The sequence below is a fragment of the Mytilus edulis genome, chromosome 7 (genome assembly GCF_963676685.1).
Source record: "Mytilus edulis chromosome 7, xbMytEdul2.2, whole genome shotgun sequence".
Classification (NCBI taxonomy): Eukaryota; Metazoa; Mollusca; class Bivalvia; order Mytilida; family Mytilidae; genus Mytilus; species Mytilus edulis.
Window position 1 is genome coordinate 36,388,657 of NC_092350.1, and position 21,149 is coordinate 36,409,805.

Consider the following 21,149-nt stretch of genomic DNA (forward strand, 5'->3'; position numbering starts at 1 on the left):
GTTTTTTGATTGAGTTAAGCCGGCCAATTGATATTTTACCGTGATTTTTTCTATTTTGTGATGTTATGCTATTGTTTCAGACAAAGGGCGAAGGTTTGGATGCATTAAAACGTTTAATCCCGCTGCAAATGTTTGCACCTGTCCTAAGTCAAGAATCTGATGTACAGTAGTTGTCGTTTGTTTATGTAATTTATACGTGTTTCTCGTTTCTGTTTTTTTTTAATTTTATGTAGATTATACCGTTGGTTTTCCCGTTTGAATGGTTTTACACTAGTAATTTTGGGGCCCTTTATAGCTTGTTGTTCGGTGTGAGCCAAGGCTCCGTGTTGAAGGCCGTACATTGACCTGTAATGGTTTACTTTTTTTAAATTGTTATTTTGATGGAGAGTTGTCTCATTGGCACTCACACCACATCTTCCTATATCTATTTATATTATTACAAATATCATTAAAAAAAAACACGTGTTGACAAAGTTACTCAGTTGAAAGTTAAATTTAATTAAGGAGGGAGTCCATTAAACCTAACACATTCAAACGTTAATCTTTGTCAACAAATAGAATGAACGACAACTGTCATATTCCTGACTTGGAACAGGCATTTTCGGAAAATAAAATGTCTGGTCGAACCTGGTTTTAATACCAAGCTAAACCTTCTACCTGTCTCACAGTTGCTTACATTTGCGTTATATTGATAAAAAGCGTTATATTGATACAAAAGCATCACTTAATAACAAAGGATTGAGTTTTATGTGACAAAAAATAAAATTCTCCGTGAATATTTTAGATAATAAAATGGGCTATCAGAAGGTGCCATTCCGGCCGATCTGAAAATTATTTTGAGAGTACAAATAAAAATGATAAAGTTCCAGATATAATCAATTTTAATGATAAATTTGGAAGCCGAGTAGTTTATTACGAAAGTTATACAAGAACGAAAAGACATTGGACCACTGTGCAAGTTTAAGGTTCAGACCAATTTAGACGAATGTTGTTTTTTTTTTAAATATAAAATAACAAAATACCGATCTCCAAAGATAATAAAAACATGAAGTCCCTCATCAAATGGAAGAATCAAAATCTCAAAAAAACTAAACGAATGAATAACAACTTTCATATTCCTGACTTGGTACAAGTTTTTCCTTATAATAAGCAGAGAAATGTTGGATCAATCCTAGTTTTAAAGCTAGCTTACATTTTACGAAATTTGCATAAAATTCAGACAAAAAAAGGTAAAAAGGTAAAATAACGGGGAACAGCAGTCAACATCGTATTATCATCGTATTTAAATCACTAAAAAATACTATGTCAAAAAGAAAAACTAAATGGATTATAGACAAAGCACATAAGCAAAATTGAAAGACAAGAATACAATAAATGACTAGAGCACTATGATACAACGTTTGGACGAATATGAACCGAGTCACTACAAAACCATTACAAAAACGCAAGCTCTCATAGATCAGTAAAAGAACTTAGTAAAGGGTTTTAGAAATTTCTAACTTAATTATTTACCAGTTTTGTCTCAACCGAAAACGTCATTTGAATCTAAAACGAGTCTGCAGACCGTCTCGAGAATAAGTTCCGAAATATACAGAAAAGGGAGAAGGGTCATACCGTCCTAACATCAGCAACAGAAAACAATTATTCATGTCTATTGGCCAAAATGTTGGTCACTTGTGAAACTCAAAGATACAAAATGTTATGTTATAAAAGGGTTACATTAGTGCTCATAGGGAAACCGAGCGAGCTTACAATTTATTTAAAGTACATTTCTTTAACCTGAACTGTTTTTATTTGATTTTTTATCCATGTATTCATTTCATTATTTTATTACTAAGCCTTCTAATACACAAGCACTTTCCATGAAATCACTAACTAAAATACAATTATTTTTAGTATTCAAGTTCAAGTGTATTTTTTTCACATCAACTTGTGACATTTCAAAATAATATTTTCACTATAATAACATATTGTCATCACTGGTAATGTCACCATCCAATAATTCTTGAGTTTCTTCAATCTCTATGAGACGAGAGTTTTGTTCTTCGGACCCTCTATGTCTGTTAGTTGCAACACCCGACTCGTGCAAAACGAGACGTGGATTGTTTCCATGAGCCTCTCTATCAGAACCAGAAAAATCGACGGTACATTTGAAATTAGCTTTGTAAAATTCAGGTATGAACGTCAGAGGATAAAGTGTCACTAGAAATACAAATATCCACTCCATGATAGCTGCATTTTTCCTCATTGTCATATCCTGCAACAACTAATGTTATTAAAACAAGAATCTATTTTTTTCATTGTCCCTAATTTGATGGTTGTAATTGTTATTTCGGTGTAAAAGCAGAATTTTGCAAAACTTAAAAAAAAAAAATGGTTTTCAAGTAATTTATTCAGCCTGCCAGATTTTTACATTCAAGTGTACTTTTTTGGCTTTTAAAGACGAAATGACGACACAACGGTGCGTATTACTTACTCTTGGGTTGATATTTTGTGTAGTTGTCTTAATGCTCGTTGTGAGCGTGCTTCGTGTTAATCTGATGAATTGAAACTTAAAGGTTTTGTAGTTGATTCTAACTTATATTTCGCTGTTACACCGCTGTCCCAGGCTAGGGGAGGGATGCTGCCTGTTACACCGCTGTCCCAGGTTAGGGGAGGGATGCTGTCTGTTACACCGCTGTCCCAGGCTAGGGGAGGGATGCTGCCTGTTACACCGCTGTCCCAGGCTAGGAGAGGGATGCTGCCTGTTACACCGTTGTCCCAGGCTAGGGGAGTGATGCTGCCTGTTACACCGCTGTCCCAGGCTAGGGAGGTATGCTGCTTGTTACACCGCTGTCCCAGGCTAGGGGAGGGATGCTGCCTGTTACACCGCTGTCCCAGGCTAGGGGGGATGCTGCCTGTCGTATTGGTTTTCGTTAATTCTTTTTTTCTTTTCCTATATTATTGTTTATTAATTTCGGTTGAATAGTTTCATAAGTTGACATTTTGGGACAGCATAATTCGGGTTTGGTTTTAATCATTATCGGAAGCCGTACGCTGACCAATGGTGGACTAAATCTACTTTACTTGTTTCTTTATTATTATAAGGCTGACTTCATGCAGGAACTTCTTAGGAAGAACGATAAGAAGTTAGCAATATCCTTTAACTCTACTTTTCGCTATATAGATGATGTTCTTTCACTAAATAATTCAACATTTGGTGACTTTGTGGAACGCATCTATCCAATCGAGCTACAGTTAAAGGATACTACAGATACAGTTAAGTCGGTCTCATATCTTGACTTCTAGAAATTGACAATGAGGGTCGGTTGAAAACAAAACTTTACGACAAAAGAGATGGTTTCAGATTTCCAGTTGTGAACTTTCCATTTCTAAGTAGCAACATTCCAGCGGCACCTGCATACGGGGTATATATCTCACAACTGATACGATATTCCCGTGCTTGCATTTCCTATCATGATTTTCTTGATAGAGGGTTGCTGCTCACAAGGAAGCTATTGAACCAAGAGTTCCAAATGGTGAAGTTGAAATCATCCCTTCGTAAATTGACGGACGCCATCACGAGTTAGTTGACCGTAAGGAATAACCGTTTCACAAATGATATCGGATATGTTCCTTGCGTCGTAACTACAATCACCTTCCCTTTCATGAATGTGACCTACCGAATTATACTATTTACCGGATTTGTTATCACATAAGCAACACGACGGGTGCCGCATATGGAGCATGATCTGCTTACCCTTCCGGAGCACCTGAGATCACCCCTAGTTTTTTGGTGGTGTTCGTGTTATTTATTCTTTAGTTTTCTATGTTGTGTCGTGTGTGCTGTTGTTTGTTTGTCTTTTTCATTTTTAGCCACAGCGTTGTCAGTTTGTTTTAGATTTATGAGTTTGACTGTCCCTTTGGTATCTTTTGTCCCTCTTTTAGTTGTGCTCTGTCAGCGGTATTTTTCTTATTGCCAGTCATACCAAACAATAATATATAAATAAGCTTGGTACCTTTGATAAATTTTACAATACTATTATATACAATTATTTAACACCGATAACATGGAATCTGAGATGTATGACGTGTTTCGTATAAGCCTGCTTATTATTAGATGTTCGCAAACATATGATGGAACTAGAATGTGTCCTTAGTACACGGATGCTCCATCCGCACTATCATTTTCTATGTTCAGTGGACCGTGAAAATTTAGCATTAAAATTAGAAAGATCATATCATAGCGAACATGTGTACTAAGTTTCAAGTTGATTTGACTTCAACTTCATCAAAAATTACCTCGACCAAAAACTTTAACCTTAAGAGGGACAGACGGACGGACGGACGACCGGACACACAGACCAGAAAACATAATGTTCATAAATGGGGCATACAAACCCAAAGTGGAATACTTACAAATGTGTTCGTATAGTTCTGCAACAGGACCATGACTGCATGACATTAAGGAACGTATTGCTTTGGATCAGGTACTGAAGTGTTACATTGAATAATTATGTCAGTATTCTAGAACTTAGTTTACAACATCCTGTCTCAAAGTAGACCTTGGACTTTTTTTAGCTTTACATTGCTTTATAGAAAACTTAAGAACGATATCATAGTTCAAGTAAATACTCAAATATAATTTTCATTCTATTTTTTTTGCTTTTGCAACATAACATAAAATGAACTTTGCTTGAATGATTTAATTTCAAATGGCGAAAAATACATTCCCTGTATGCATATTAGATGAAACCTTTATAACTTTAACAAATGCATTTGCTTCATTTGCATTATATCTGATATACACATTGATAGCCATCTTATAAAAGGCTATTTTTATTCCTTTGAGAAAAAAGATTCTAAAACCCTTATAAATTCTTGTCACTTTACGACAGCATGACATAACACTGCATAATTGCTCGCTCCTCTCTCCTAAACACACACATAACAGATCATTGGATCGTGGTATTTGACAACTTGCATATCAAATATGTGTACCTTGAAACAGAAGTTTCTGTACTTATAACTAAAGGATACATGCAGCTAAAAATGCAAAATGCAGACTCGAAAATATTCCTCTGCAAATGTTGACAGCAAGTGTTCTGCCAGGAACCTCCTTCCAGAAAAATGAGAATATTGTCTGTAGCAAAAAGTATATTGTTCCCAATGCAAATCCTATCACCGAACCTGCATTATGTACTTTCATGAGTTCTTCGGGTGCAGTTTTCTGTAAAGATATTTATTGAGATGAAAATGATAGATACCTCGCACAGAGATTTGTAAAGCCTTTGATAAAGTGCTTCACGTTAGTATCATGTTGAAATTGTTAGAGGAAAATATTGATGTTTTTTTTCTATAGAATTCTTAAAAGTATGTATAACAATGACATACTCTGTGTGAGGGTAGATAATAAAATAACTGATTTTTTTTAGTTCAAAAGTTGGAGTCCGTCAAGGGGATGTTTTTAAGTCCAAACCTGTTTCAATTTTTCACAAACGATTTGCCCAAAGCTTTAGAGAACAACTGTGACTGTTTACAATTAAATAATTAATGTGCACATTGCCTTCTCTATGCGGATGACCTGGTGTTATTTTCAGATAATAAAAAGGGGTTACAAACCTAACTTAATATTTTATACCAATATTGTAATGACTGGTGTCTTAAAAATTAAAAAAACACAAAGAAAACACAAATTATAATCTTTTTTTTTTAATAAAAATGGGAGACTACTGTCAGATGAATTTAATATAGATGCAAACAGAATAGAGTGTGTGAAATTCTATAAATACTTGGGATTAGTTCTTACTAATACTGGAAAATTTAATGCAGCTAGAAAAAACCTATATGACAAAGGACTAAAGGCTTCTTTTAAATTTAAAAAAAAACATCAAGTTATGTTCTCCATCTGTTAAGACTTTACTTCATATATTCTAGTACTATATACTTTAAATGGCTGTGAAATATGGGGTATATTAAATTTGAATCCAAAAAGAAAAGCCATGCATCTTTTTGAAATCTTCAAAGATTAGGAACCTGATAAATTAAATCTTATATTTTGCAAGTATGTTCTTGGTGGCTCCAAGAATTGCATAAATATTGGAGTTATATCAGAGCTAGGTAGATTTCCTTTATATATTAACATAGTAATTCAAATGTTTATGTATTGGCACAGCCTTGAAAACTCGCCCACTCATCTCTTAAGTGATGCTTATATTGAAAGCTCCTCTGATAAAGCTGTGGCTAATCAATCGTGGTATGCAAACATAAAGCTTTTTAGTGAAAAACTTGGTTTAAATTTATCACTTTGTATAAAACTCAGTAAAAATAAATTCAAAATTTTACTTAGAAAATGTATCAAAACTGACTTTTATACGCCCGTCGTCTTTTAGACGGGACGTATTATGGGACCGTTGTCCGTCCGTCTGTCCGTCCGTCCGTCCGTCGTCCACACTTCGGACAATAACTCAAAATTTCCATGAAACTTAAATGAATTGTTTATATCTATTGACGTAAGCTCCCTTTCGTTTTTTTTTTTAATTTCAGATTTTAAGTTTTGGATTTATGGGGCTTTATTCATAAAAAAGGGGGGATTTTCAACACTTCGGACAATAACTCAAAAAAGCTTTCACCAATGTCCATAAAACTTTGGTAAATTGTTAATATCTATTGATGTTAGCTCCCTTTCAATTTTTATAAATTTCAGATTTTAAGTTTTGGATTTATGGGGCTTTATTCATAAAAAAAGGGGGATTTTCAACACTTCGGACAATAACTCAAAAAGGCTATCACCAATGTCCATGAAACTTTGGTGAATTGTTTATATCTATTGATGTAAGCTCCCTTTCAATTTTTATAAATTTCAGATTTTAAGTTTTGGATTTATGGGGCTTTATTCATAAAAAAGGGGGATTTTCAACACTTCGGACAATAACTCAAAAAGGCTTTCACCAATGTCCATGAAACTTTGGTGAATTGTTTATATCTATTGATGTAAGCTCCCTTTCAATTTTTATAAATTTTAGATTTTACATTTCCGTGTTATGAATTTTTATGCTTAAAAAAGGGGTGATTTTCCAATTTGGGACAATAACTAACACTTTCACAAAATTTTATGCAACTTTGATAAATTGTTTATATCTATTGACATAAGCTCCCTTTCCATTTTTATAAATTTTAGATTTTGTATGTATATTTCTAGTTGATCATATAAATTCATTTAAAGCATAAAATACAAGTTAAAAGAGCAACGGGCGTATCATGCGCTAAAAGCGCAGCCCTTTATTTTAACATATTGGAGCCATCAAAAAGACTTAATAAAAAAGATAGTAAATTGAGCAACTACTTTAAATTTAAACATAATTTCACTTTTGAAGATTACTTCAATATTAAGAACAGGGATAAGAGAGTTCTACTAACTAGGTTTAGAATTAGCAATCATTGTCCCCGCATAGAGAGAGGCCGTAACGAACAAAAAAATTGATGAACATGGTAACAATATAACACTGCCAAGATCAGAGATAACATGCCAGTTTTGTTCAATGAACTCGGTTGAAGACGAAGAACATTTATTATTTAAATGTGCCCTTTATAATAAGGAAAGAAAAACCTTTCTGGATGAACTCTTTACAAAATACCCATATTTATCCCAAATATCCGATAGTAATCTGCTTATTGGGTTCATGTCAAACGATAGCCTTGATTTAACTCTAAATTATGTGAATTGCTATCCTCATTTTACACATTTATTAAACTTTAAACCAAGAATAATTTGCATAAGGTTATATCTTACATTTTGTATTTTGATGTAAATGTAATATTCAGTTTAAATAGTTAAAACTTAGTCGTGTTCGGAATTTTTAAAGACCTACAATAAAAATATTCCATCACTCGAAGTGGTTTGCGGATGATACATTTGGTTAACTCGCATCAAATTTGAACTTAACTATCTCTTTAATACGTATGCTTTCTGTGTCATTATTTATTTAAAGTTTTATATGCATGCATATAAACCTGCATATAAACCAAGCAAGACCTACACATCATTTCGGACGACCTATATTTGCGTGGAGAAATGGCAAAACGTTTGCGCGATCCATTTCATTATCTTATATAATCCGTGTACTTGGTTTCAAACTTACATTAAAACTTTTATCATAAAAACCTTTAATTTGATAAATTAATTTAATCGTTTACTTTTTCAATTAATTTACCTCTCTAAAGTTTGCTAGCAACCAAACACCTGCACAAGCTAGCATTCCGATACAGTATGTGACTGTGTTAACAGCATGTAAACATTTGTGACTCCTGTTGCTATATACTGCCTTAATCTGCTCAAATCTCAGTGTTAAAATTATGAAAACTGCAAAAGTTAAAAGAACACAAAAATGCAAGATATAAGGGACTTTCAGTAATGAAATTGAACTATTATAATGACAAACTAAAATGCTGTTTTAAGTCACAATGTAAAAGATCTGCAAGGAAAGAATATATTCTTTGCTTGCATGTTTTCGTCCACATCGCGATAGATATTTTAAATTATTCAACTAACTACCATAGTCCAAATGAAGTGCATGGATGCAAGAAATTATACGCCATCATACGTCTTCAACAATATTTATAATCTAAGCTAACTTTATGTAAAACGAAATCAAAGTTCGAAAAACATGTTGGTTCAGAGGCCAGATACAAATGAAAGAAAACAAGACCGGTGATGGATTCAATAAAATAAGATGCATACATAAACGATAGGTGATAAACAAACTAAAGCTCGACTCCCTTTAAGCCGGGAGCAGTTTGCAAAATTGGATGCTCCGAAAGAATTTCAACATAGCTTTTTTGCATGCACATTGTTGTACATGTACTTGTCAGTGGTGGAATTTGGTACAAGAATTTAAGGTATATAAGGTTAAAATCAAAGCAAATCGTAATAGCGACTGGACAAGCTTAGTGACGTAACCGAGTTATATTATATTGAGCGGGTGCTATATATGAAGGTAAGTATGCTACTGCACGAAATTCTCTGAAATAGACAAAAGGCGGCTCAGTTGAAAACAGGAAATTATGTTCCATACGCAAATAAACAAATCATACAAATCAAATGATACGTATGTGTTACATAATTATTTACGTCAACTTAATACCAGTCACTTGTTAACGGGCCTTATATGTCATTTTCAAAATTAGTGGCAAACATTTGGTGCAAACAAAGTAAGATACAATTTTTGTTTAGAAAAATGTAGTATGACAAAAAATATTATCATATACATATAAGGTAAAAATATCTTACAAATGAATGCGTAAAGTGTGAAAAACAAGCTGAACAAGGCTGCAGCAACTCCTTGTCGTCCACTGTCACTGAAACAAAACATCAATAATAAAGAATTTAGAAACATTTTTTAGATTAATTTGTGATAACCAAGGATACTTTTGAATGCGTATAATTATAGAACATATAACGAAATTAGAAATCACATGCAGATTCTAGTTAAAAGTTAATGTATTATGCACGTGGTAGAGATCAATTTACAAATACCATGCGTGCAGTGAGTCTACTCTTATTTCAAAGCGACAATGTTTTCTCTTCTGTATTCCGTCAGGACATACACAAATGTAGTGAAGCAGCGAACATAGATAATTAATCTATGCCATACTCAGTTAGCGCGAGAAGGAAGACGTAGATACTCTTTCCGAATGGATTAAGGCAGTGAGGTCGTTGATACAAATCAGAATTAAGAAACTGAATGGGTCTGTCAATGCCCATGCTACGTCAATCTTTAAAGACCCAAATAATGCAAAACACCTATCCTACCTCTATGACAAATATGTTCCCGCAGATAAAGCCCCAAACAACATCGTTTTTGTGTGTAAAACTCATTACATTAACTTCTTGATAAACGAATTAGGTATTGACAATTCACTTGGAAACTCAACATATACCCTCACGACACTTACCAAAGAGGAAATCCGGGATAATCATAGGTCTGTTCTGTGTTCCTTTGGAATTTCAACCAAAGATGAAGAACTGGATCTGCCATCACTGTATTGGATACCTAAACTACATAAGTGTCCTTACAAACAACGGTATATTGCTTGGTCTTCCAAGTGCTCCCCGAAACCTCTTTCTAAATTATTAACATCTATTTTATCAGCAATCAAAGACGGGCTTCAAAGTTATTGTGAAACTGCCTATTCTAGAGGAGGCGTGAATCAGATGTGGATACTTAAAAAATCCAAAGATCTTTTAGAGTACATACAATCTAACTCTCTTTCATCTTGTAACAGTATTAAGACATTTGATTTTTCTACTCTTTATACTAGTATTACACATTCCAAACTAAAAGACAAATTGAAAGAGTTGGTATTGCTTTGCTTCGTAAAAAAGAATGGCCAACGTAGATATAAGTATCTTGGTTTAGGGAGGGACAAATCCTACTTTGTAAAGGATCACTCTGATTCCAACAACAGATTCTCTGAAACTGATATTATCAAGATGCTTGATTGACAACATATTTGTTACGTTCGGAGGACGTGTTTTTCAACAGACTGTCGGCATTCCAATGGGAACAAACTGTGCCCCTCTACTTGCCGACTTGTTTCTTATTATTATAAGGCTGACTTCATGCAGGAACTTCTTAAGAAGAAAGATAAGAAGTTAGTAATATCATTTAACTCCACTTTTCGCTATATAGATGACGTTCTTTCACTAAATAATTCAAAATTTGGTGACTATGTGGAGCGCATCTATCCAATCGAGCTAAAGATAAAGGATACTACATATACAGTTAAGTCGGCCTCATATCTTGACTTACATCTAGAAATTGACACTGAGGGTCGGTTGAAAACAAAACTTTACGACAAAAGAGATGGTTTCAGCTTTCCATTTCTAAGAAGCAACATTCAAGCAGCACCTGCATACGGGGTATATATCTCCCAATTGATACGATATTCCCGTGCTTGCATTTCCTATCATGATTTTCTTGATAGAGGGTTGCTGCTCACAAGGATGCTATTAAACCAAGAGTTCCAAATGGTGAAGTTGAAATCATCATTTCGTAAATTTTACGGACGCCATCACGAGTTGGTTGACCGTTATGGAATAACCGTTTCACAAATGATATCGGACATTTTCCTTATGTCGTAACTACAATCCCGATCCCTTTTATGAATATGACCTACCGAATTAGACTATTTACCGGATTTGTTATCACATAAGCAACACGACGGGTGCCACATGTGGAGCAGGATCTGTTTACCCTTCCGGAGCACCTTAGATCACCCCTAGTTTTTTGGTGGGGTTCGTGTTGTTTATTTTTTGGTTTTCTATGTTGTGTCGTGTGTGCTGTTGTTTGTTTGTCTATTTCGTTTTTAGCCATGGCGTTGTCAGTTGGTTTGGATTTATGAGGTTGTCTGTCCCTTTGGTATCTCTCGTCCCTCTTTTATTCGCAAGTTTTAAAGTCAGAAGAATGTCAATGTTACAATATTTAGCAATTTCCATAAAATATTAAGATTATGTCTATGCATATAAAATTAACATGCAATGAACTGATTTTTAATGTACTATGTTAAACGCGCATTTATCTAAACAAAGAAATTACCATCTAAATGAGAAATCTTTGTATTGTCTCTTCGGCTGATGACAGACAGTACCTATACATAACTATTTATCACACAGGTATGAAACACTACCGTGAATGCTATGTACAACAAAACATCAGAAATTTCATTTTACAATGAAGTCACCTATGTTGCACAGAAATGTATATATCTAAAATAAAAATTACCTTATGAATGGGAAATCTTTGTGTATTGTCTCTTTAGCTGATGCTAGAAAGTAGCTAAAAGAAGAATATACAAAGTGAGCTTTAACTGTTCGCAAAAGTGACAAACACTATTACACAGTTATCTCGACCTGTCCATGGAGTCCTGGGCAACATAAATAATGTCCAAATGGTATTTTCATGAATATTGTGTTTTTGTGTTATGCTTCTAATATGAGCTACCTTATTAAAACTAAACATGCTTAATTTCGCTTTATAAGTTCATAATTCAGGATTGGTCATCCTGGCGGTACGCTCCTAAGCGTTGTTGATTCGTGTAAGGTTTTTTCAAACAATACAACTGAGATTTTCATGTTTTGTCTGTTGCTTAAGTATGTGCAAATAAGTTAAAAACAAAATCGTAAACTATATATTGTTGGTTTTTTATATTTTACGCATGTAGTGTATTAAAATATTAGGTATACAATATTTCATGTAATTTTTTTTGTCGATCATCTATACCTAACAGTAAAGCATTTCCGATGAAAATTAATGTGTTTAAAATCTATTAAATGACATGGCTTTTAGTCAAGACTTAACATTAATTTTCAAATTCAGACGACTTTATCTACCTTACAACAGAATTTGTGGATGCATATACAATAGTTCATTTATCCATTTTTCCAAAATATATGTATTTATATCAAATAATCGTTAACTGATTTTGTTAGCTTTAATTGTTTTAAAATGAAATACGCAGACAAGTACTCACGGAACGGTACAGGCGACAATTGCTATTAAATTCAACAGCATCGGATATATGACAGGCTTTATAAAGAAAATCATCTTGTCTACCTGCAATATAAAAATCCTATTATAATCATGGTTAGGCATTCTGTTTCACTCTTTCATATGGAGTGTTAAAACTACAAGATCAGTGTTAACTGGCTGTTGAATTTTACCTTGCCAATCCACAAGAACTGGAATATTATGAAATCTGTCACGGTTTCGTCTAGAAAAATGCTTCTGATTTTCAAGTCTAGTCTGTAGATCTTTTATTTTGTTGTATTGTGAATCGATTTCCTTGTCCTGCTCATTAATTTGTTCGGTACGGTCTTTGCAACATCGTTCCATGCGGTGAACTTGAATAAATAGTTTACAAATATTCTGATACTAAAGTAGTTATTTGCTATTTGTTTGTTTTTTATATAATAGATTATTTTTTCCTCGACAAAGGTTTTCATTCCTCTATTATTGGAACCAGAGCTAAGCTTAACCTTTGCTTCAGAACTGAAGTGCGGTGTCTAGAGAACTGTGTCAGCCACACTTTTATTCAGACTTGTAGGTTTTTGTATGCCCCATTTATGTGCATTATGTTTTCTGGTTATTGCGTCCGTTCGTCCGTCCGTCAATCCTACTTCAGGTTAAGGTTTTTGGTCAAAGTAGTCTCAGATGAAGTTGAATTCCAATCAATTTGAAACTTAGTACACATGTTCCTTATGACATGATCTTTTTAATTTAAATTATATATTTCATCCCATTTTCACGGTCCGCTGGACATAGAAAATGATAGTGCGGATGGGGATTCCGTGTACTAGGGACACATTCTTGTTTTAATGTACTTTAAGGGTCAGTTCGTTTACCACATTACCAAGGTTATGTATTTATGGAGTTGTATCTGGGTTTGGTTGTGAACATGTAAATAAAACTTCTTGCTCAAAGACGAGTTTTATATGCACATCTACACAATATGTCCCCATAAACTATATATCCTCATAAACTACAAAGTTTCATATAAATCTGTCGGGTGGTCAAAAGAGTTACGCTTACAAAATATTTACGGGGTGCCGAAAGAGACTTAATTGCGCTTTTGGTAATTAAAATTAAATTTGTGTATACAAAATTCAACTCTGTCATAACAAAATCATTTTGTCTTACAAAACTATGTGATACAGACTTGTTTTATGAGAACTTCAATTTTGTAATGACAAAATTCATTTTTGTCATGACAAAAGTAAATTTTGTCAAAAAGGTTTGCAAATATAAACTGATTTGCATACAAAATTTACTTTTGTTACCTGATATGGAAATTAAAACACAAAAGTCAATTGCGTGAGACAAGATTCAACGTCGTGACGACAAAATTCAATTTTGTGATGACAAAATTCAATTTTGTGACGACAAAATCGACTTTTGTGAGATAAATAGACTTTTGTGAGTCAAAATTGCCTTTTTGAGACAAAATTTAATTTTGTGACAACAAAATTCAATTTTGTTTCAATTTTGTCTCACAAAAGTCGATTTTTTATGCAAATTAGTTCACAGAATCCAAACTTAACTCATTGGCATAGAAAATTGACTTTTGTCGCCCAATTTTCAATTTAGGTAATAAAAGTCAAGTCTGTGATACTAAAATGAATTTTGTCATACTTTTGTCCACTGAAAGATAATTTTGTATGACAAAATTTCAATTTGTAGTATACTACAAATTTTGTTAAACTGAACTCATTTTTGTTGAACAAAACTCACTTTTGTCCTTATAAAATTGAATTTCGAGTACAAAACCACAAGAGTCCCGTTCGGCTCCCCGTACTATTTGCTGCAGCATGATTATGGATAAAAATATGTAAATATCTGCAAAGTTTCATAAAATTATGTTGTTAGGTTTCGAAGGAGTTGCGCAGGCCAACTGATGCAGTGGTACATGCATATCATTTCTAACATACTAAATTCATAGGAGTATGACTACTAGAAAAAAATAAAATGTCATGTCGTTTTGCACATCTATATAATATGTTCTAAATATCTGCAAAGTTTCATGAAATTCTGAATTGTTGTTGTAGAGGAGTTGTGATGACAAGGACAGGACGAATGACGGGCCACATTTAAAATATGTTGCGTGGAATATAATACACGTCTAATCACAAGGGGAGGTAAATTCAAACCACATTGAATGAGAGGGAAATATTTTGCCCTATCCAACTTACACCAATACTCATGGAAGTCCCGTGTTCTTCGTTCTGTACGATTAGACTGAACATAACCTTCTTGTTTTATTGTCCTGAATGTGCATGATATATTTGCAACTTCCCTTGTATCTAGCAACACTTTATACATCGCTTTCATGGCGGATTTCTTAATTTTATACATGTTTCCTAACTTTAATTTAAGGTTGTCATTTGTAAATATTAGGTCAATCAAATTAATAGTAAAATCAACTTCGAACTAATTAGGTCGTTAGTTTTCTCGTTTGTATTGTTTTATATTGTCAATTCGGGGCCTTTTATAGCTGACTATACGGTATGGGGTTCGTTCAGTGTTAAAGGCCGTTCACTCTCTTTTTTAATGTAAGGCCTAATTTGATAGCTTCCGTAACCAGAAACTACATCTTAATACAATAATGAGACACTACGAGTTTTCTCTTATTTACTTTTAGCATTCCTAATTTAAAACATTTTTTTTACTACATTTTTTGTATATCACATTCAACGGAAATATAGTATTTTTATTATACTTCAAGAGTTTTTTTCCTATATATAAAATAAATGAAATAGTTCTGCTATTTCATCCTAAAGACAATTTTGCCAGTTAATAGTTTCAAAGACTATTTACCCGGTGAATAGTTTTGTAAGTAGATTTCCCGAACTTTTCTAACTTTCTTTTCATTGGTAACAAATGACGTCATTTATCATTCGCGTTTCTCTGACCTTTTCGCATGGTCAGGTAAAGCACTGAAATATCGAAAACAGGAAGGCAACATCAGACGGTCAAAACAGAAACATACAGAAGTAGTACATGAGTATTTGCATCTTTAGAACATGATGATCTTACTAAAATATTGAATGACAGAAATTCGAAAAATACTAAAAACGTAATTATAGGAGTATCAAAAAGGATAATAGGAGAATATTTGCTAGAAAAAGACGGTTTATATAAAACTATCCAAGACTTAGACCAGGCCACCACAGAAGACGTCGTCAAAACACTCCGACAATTTTATGTTGAGGTCAGAAAAATAGATTGTACTTTATATGCTAAAAAATCTTTGATTACATTCAAATTTGGCTTACAAACACATGTACATTTCGTTGAAACATCTATGGTTGAAACAAGGAATGAACACATAATCAACAATGCAAAGTATCAAGCTGCAAATGATTTGTTCAAAGCTATGATGGTGGCGATAAAAAAAAGAAGGGAGGGCCAATGTCAATCACAAAGAGCCTATTTGTCCTGAAGACTTGCAGAAATTATATAAACATGAACAATATTCCCTTAACACACCTGAGGCATTACAGAAGAGAGTGTTTTTTTGAGTATTTGTATCACTCCTGTAATAGAGGCAGGGAGAATATAAGGGATGTACAAAGGGATGATTTCGAGTTGAAAAGAGACGCAAAAGGGCTGGGGTATGTCAGAGTTAGAGTTGTACGGCAGAGCAAAAATCATAGAGGGGATAACTTGACAGATGTTGATGATAAAGACGGCAGGATGTATGAAATTCCAGGTAAATTATTCATTGGTAATAGATCAATAGATTAAATGCATGCTGCTTAAACCATGATAAAGAAGATTACGTTCAATTCATTCTATAATGAGTCTTTCACATATGAAGGTCACATACGCGTCGCCAGTAAAACTGCATTTGCGACCGTCAAATCGGCAATTGACGGTGGAAACTCTTCAACTACAGTACTGTTATTCCTTAATTTTACCATTGTTTACTTAACTCACTGATGAGACATGTTAATTACAAGCACATGTATATATATCTTTCTCAATGAGTTACAACAGTTGACCAGATGTCAATCAAATTAACTGACATCATGAAACATTGGTTTTTACTGTGATTAATACTGTAACATCAGCATTGTGAGATAGGAAATTACGAGAAAATGTAAGTTGTTTATTTCTTTGAACTGAAATTTAAAAAATCAAAACTCTCTCAAACATTGCAGGAACAGTGTTTAAAAAATCTAATAAACACACCAAAAAACAATTTTCTGTTTAACTTAAATTATCTATTAAAAGTGTCTATCCTTTTTTTCTGGGAGTGCTACTTAGTAATTGCCCTGTTATATCTTTTACCAAGTATTTTAGTAAAAGAGGGACGAAAGATACCAAAGGGACAGTCAAACTCATAAATCGAAAATAAACTGACAACGCCATGGCTTAAAATCAAAAAGACAAACAGACAAACAATAGTACACATGACACAACATAGAAAACTAAAGAATAAACAACACGAACTAATTCAAAAACCAGGGTCGATCTCGAGTGCTCCGGAAGGGTAAACAGATCCTACTCCACATGTGGCACACGTCGTGTTGCTTATGTGATAACAAATCCGGTAAATAGACTAATTCGGTAGGTCACTTTCATGAAAGGGAACGGAGTTGTAGTTACGACGTAAGGAACATATACGATATCATTTGTGAAACGGTTATTCCATAACGGTCAACCAACTGATAGCGTCCGTAAAATTTACGAAGGGATGATTTTAACTTCACCATTTGGTTTAATAGCTTCCATGTGAGGAGCAACCCTATATCAAGAAAATCATGATAGGACATGCAAGCACGGGAATATCGTATCAATTGGGAGATATATACCCGTATGCAGGTGCTACTGGAATGTTGCTACTTAGAAATGGAAAGTTCACAATTGGAAAGCTGAAATTATCTCTTTTGTCGTAAAGTTTTGTTTTCAACCAACCCTCATTGTCCATTTCTAGATGTAGGTCAAGATATGAGGCCGAATTAACTGTATCTGTAGTATTCTACTCTAGTTCGATGGGATAGATGCGCTCCACATAGTCACCAAATTTTGAATTATTTAGTGAAAGAACATCATCTGTATAGTGGAAAGTAGTGTTCAAGGATATCGCTAAATTCTTATCTTCCTTAGAAGTTCCTGCATTAAGTCAGCCTCATAATAATAAAGAAACAAGTCGGCAAGTAGAGGGGCACAGTTTGTTCCCATTTGAATGCCAACAGTCTATTGAAAAACACGTCTTCCGAACGTAACAAATATGTTGTCAATCAAGAAATCAAGCATCTTGATAATATCAGTTTCAGAGAATGTTTTGTTTGAATCAGAGTGATCCTTTACAAAGTAGGATTTATCCCTTCCCAAGACAATATACTTGCCCTTCTTTTTTATGAAGCAAAGCAATACCAACTCTTTTAATTTGTCTTTTAGTTTGGAATGTGGAATACTTGTGTAAAGAGTAGAAAAGTCAAATGTTTGTAAGGACACTTATGTAGTTTAGGTATCCAATACAGTGAAGGAAGATCAAGTTCTTCGTCTTTGGTTGAAATTCCAAAGGAACATATAACAGACCTATGATTATCCAACCCCCAAGGGTGACTGGGGAATAGAAATATAGTCACTTGGTCTTCTCCCGACCGGCAGTAGAACGCTTGCCGAAGTGGTGCGTCCGTTTGGCTATGCGGGATTATCAAGTTCGCAGTCACGTCCGGTCAGAATGGGGACGTTAACTCCGATGCCTCGTGTAAACAGCTTTGCACGTTAAGAACCCTTACAATAACTCTTTAAGGGGCCCGTAGGTGGCCTGTTGTAAAGCAAAATTTCTGCCCCTATCCAATATTCCCTCATTTTCCAGTGGCAGTCGAAATTTCTCCGACCATCATCCCTTATGGCCTCTTTTATGGCAAGACCTACCTATTGTATTTATTGTGAACTTGTTCTCGTCCTGAATATGCATAAAATATTTGCCACTGGACGTTAAGCAACCAACAATCAATCAATCAATATGATTATCCAGGATTTCCTCTTTGGTAAGTCTCATGAGGGTATATGTTGAGTTTCCAAGTGAATTGTCAATACCTAATTCGTTTATCAAGCAGTTAGTGTAATGAGTTTTACACCAAAAAAACGATGTTGTTTGGGGCTTTATCTGCGGGGACAACAACATATTTGTCATGGAGGTAGGATAAGTGTTTTGCAACATTTGGGTCTTTAAAGATTGACGTAGCATGGGCATCGATAGACCCATTTAGTTTCTTAATTCTGATTTGTATCAACGACCTCACTGCCTTAATCCATTCGGAAAGAGTGTCTACGTCTTCCATCTCGCGCATAGTTCATTGCCTGGCTTAATCCTCGACTGAATACATCAAAATTTTAAAGTTGTATTTCCAATTGATGGATTTAGGCTCACGATATTTCGGACCTTTCGATAACAAATTTCGTAGTGAAGTGTTTTTAACAATGTTGAGATCACCGGTAATAACGTGGGCAGCCGGATTATATGTGAATTGGGAACTAGCACAAGTGCAATCAGGAAGTTTAGACTTGAAGTCGTCAATATCGAGATCCTGCAAAACGTGTTTGTAATTGAAAATCTTAGTTGCAATAGGTTTGGTATAGGTATATTTAAGCTGAATCCAGATAGAACAGAGTTTTGGCAGCGTCCAAAGCGTGCATCCAAAACTACAGAATCAGCAGATGTATGGTTTGACAATAGTCCAGTTGGAAAAAATACTCTTGGAAATCTAATGGCTAAATAAGTGAAGAGTGTGATTTGTCTCGTCGGTACACAAATCATCGCATACGCAGTACATGTATAACTGTCTAGGACAAGGGGGGTATTGAAACTCGACACATTATGGAACTTAGCGGCCACAAATCTGAATCAGCAGTAAAGTCCTACTGCAAGCGTTTCGGTAGTACTTAAAAAAATAAAATGTCAAACATTCTAAGTGAAACTATTCAGAGTGCAACAAGTTTGAATGGAGAATTATCAGAAAAGAGAGTTAAAACTCAGGATACAACAACATCAATATGTGATAATAGCGTTGACCTCCTTTCTAATGACATTGAATTTGATCAAATATTACAGGAAATTTCAAGCTACGAGTCAAATCAGACAAACATTCAAAATATTGTTCCTCCCTGATGTAGTTCAACAGTTGGTGTCAATAATAACTTTCGTAGTGAACTTTCGCCTCGAGCAATAGTTGGTATCCCAGGGACAACAAACTTGCTATTACCCTCACACCCAGTCAATAGGTTATACTATTTGTGGGGGTTAAGTGAATACACATACGCCTCATGAATTATACATGCATTTGCAAGTTGTACATTCGTGGCTCATTGCCCAGCAGATTTAATAACGAGGAATCCATTGATACCTTTTTGGTATCGTTCACACATATACATATATAAAACAAATTATATATTCATATAATATATTAAAAAGAGTAAATCAATACTTTCTCCTCTTAGAGAACAATTAATGTTGACATGAGGCCATTTCGGTGAGGTAGTAATTGCATATCCTTCATCAAAAGTTTCATTTTTTTTCTACTTTGACTATGGAATTAAAGCCAAGCTCAACCAATACGTCACATTCGGTTGGATTTCACTCTGTATAGCTAAATTAATCGACAATATAAGATAAAAACACTTACAGTTTTGTTCCACAGAGGCTATACGGACATTCTTTGTAAGTAAAATTCAAAACAGAAATCCATTTCTCTATAAATAACCACTTCCCTGTATTGTAGTTTAACACAGGTGTATGATAATACTTCCCTTTTGATTGTAAGATTCACTTATCAGGTAGAATATAAACTCGGTTTTGTCGACGATTGAAATAAAAGTTAAAAACTTGCATTTTATTGGTTTTATAATCACAACAAACTCTTTTATTGAAACCACTTTGTCTCAACCTTAAAGTTAACAACATCGTGCTAGGATACAGCAAAAAAAATACCGTTGTTTGGGTAATGTCTGTATCCGATGATACCATTGCCAAATGAACATTTTTTTTTGCCCGGGCCAAAGATGAAATAATGATAAAAAAAGATAAATTGTAAACGGCAAAAAAAAACACACAACCAATAGCATGACCATGAGAGTAAGGGGTAAACGAAAATAATGTTGTTATTATATGAAATTCTATGCCTGTACAGAAGCGCTGACTGTCGGTATTAAGTAGTTTCTGTTTTAATCTAGTGACACACGTTTAACTTAATAAAAGTTAAAATCTATCAACAATGGGCCAATTGAAAAAGAGGAATCATTTTGTTGTAGTTTCTCCAAAGGACATTTTTTTTTATCATCCGTAGATATCCATGTATGTGACAAATATTTCAATAATGGTCAATTACATCATGATGGTGTATTTGAGAATTGAGAACATTCCACAAAGAATGTTTTGATACATGTATGGCCTTCTTCAAGATATGTCAGTGTTTGATGATATATTGTCTTAGCTTTCGTGTGCGTAAGTCGTACTAGGTGGACAAAACCAACAGAATTTCCTTTTTTGCCATTCGGATTTGTTTTCAAATCTTTTGTTATTGCCTCATTTATACCGAAGGTTTTTCTTTCTTCTATAATTTCTTTTAAATAATTTTTAACACAACAGTGAAAGAAATTGAA

General features: G+C 34.1%; 1 protein-coding gene across 1 annotated transcript; it reads right to left on the bottom strand.

The window, feature by feature from the left end:
• Positions 1-1,813: 1,813 nt before the first annotated feature.
• On the bottom strand, positions 1,814-20,297 carry LOC139481382 (DNA damage-regulated autophagy modulator protein 1-like). The gene is made up of 8 exons (XM_071264693.1): positions 20,174-20,297; positions 12,511-12,593; positions 11,763-11,816; positions 9,269-9,336; positions 8,193-8,341; positions 5,020-5,209; positions 4,399-4,433; positions 1,814-2,257 (listed from the first exon to the last, which is right to left on the bottom strand). Exons 2-8 carry the CDS (start codon positions 12,582-12,584, stop codon positions 1,958-1,960), a joined length of 870 nt encoding a protein of 289 aa, XP_071120794.1. The 5' UTR covers positions 12,585-12,593; positions 20,174-20,297; the 3' UTR covers positions 1,814-1,957.
• Positions 20,298-21,149: the final 852 nt, after the last annotated feature.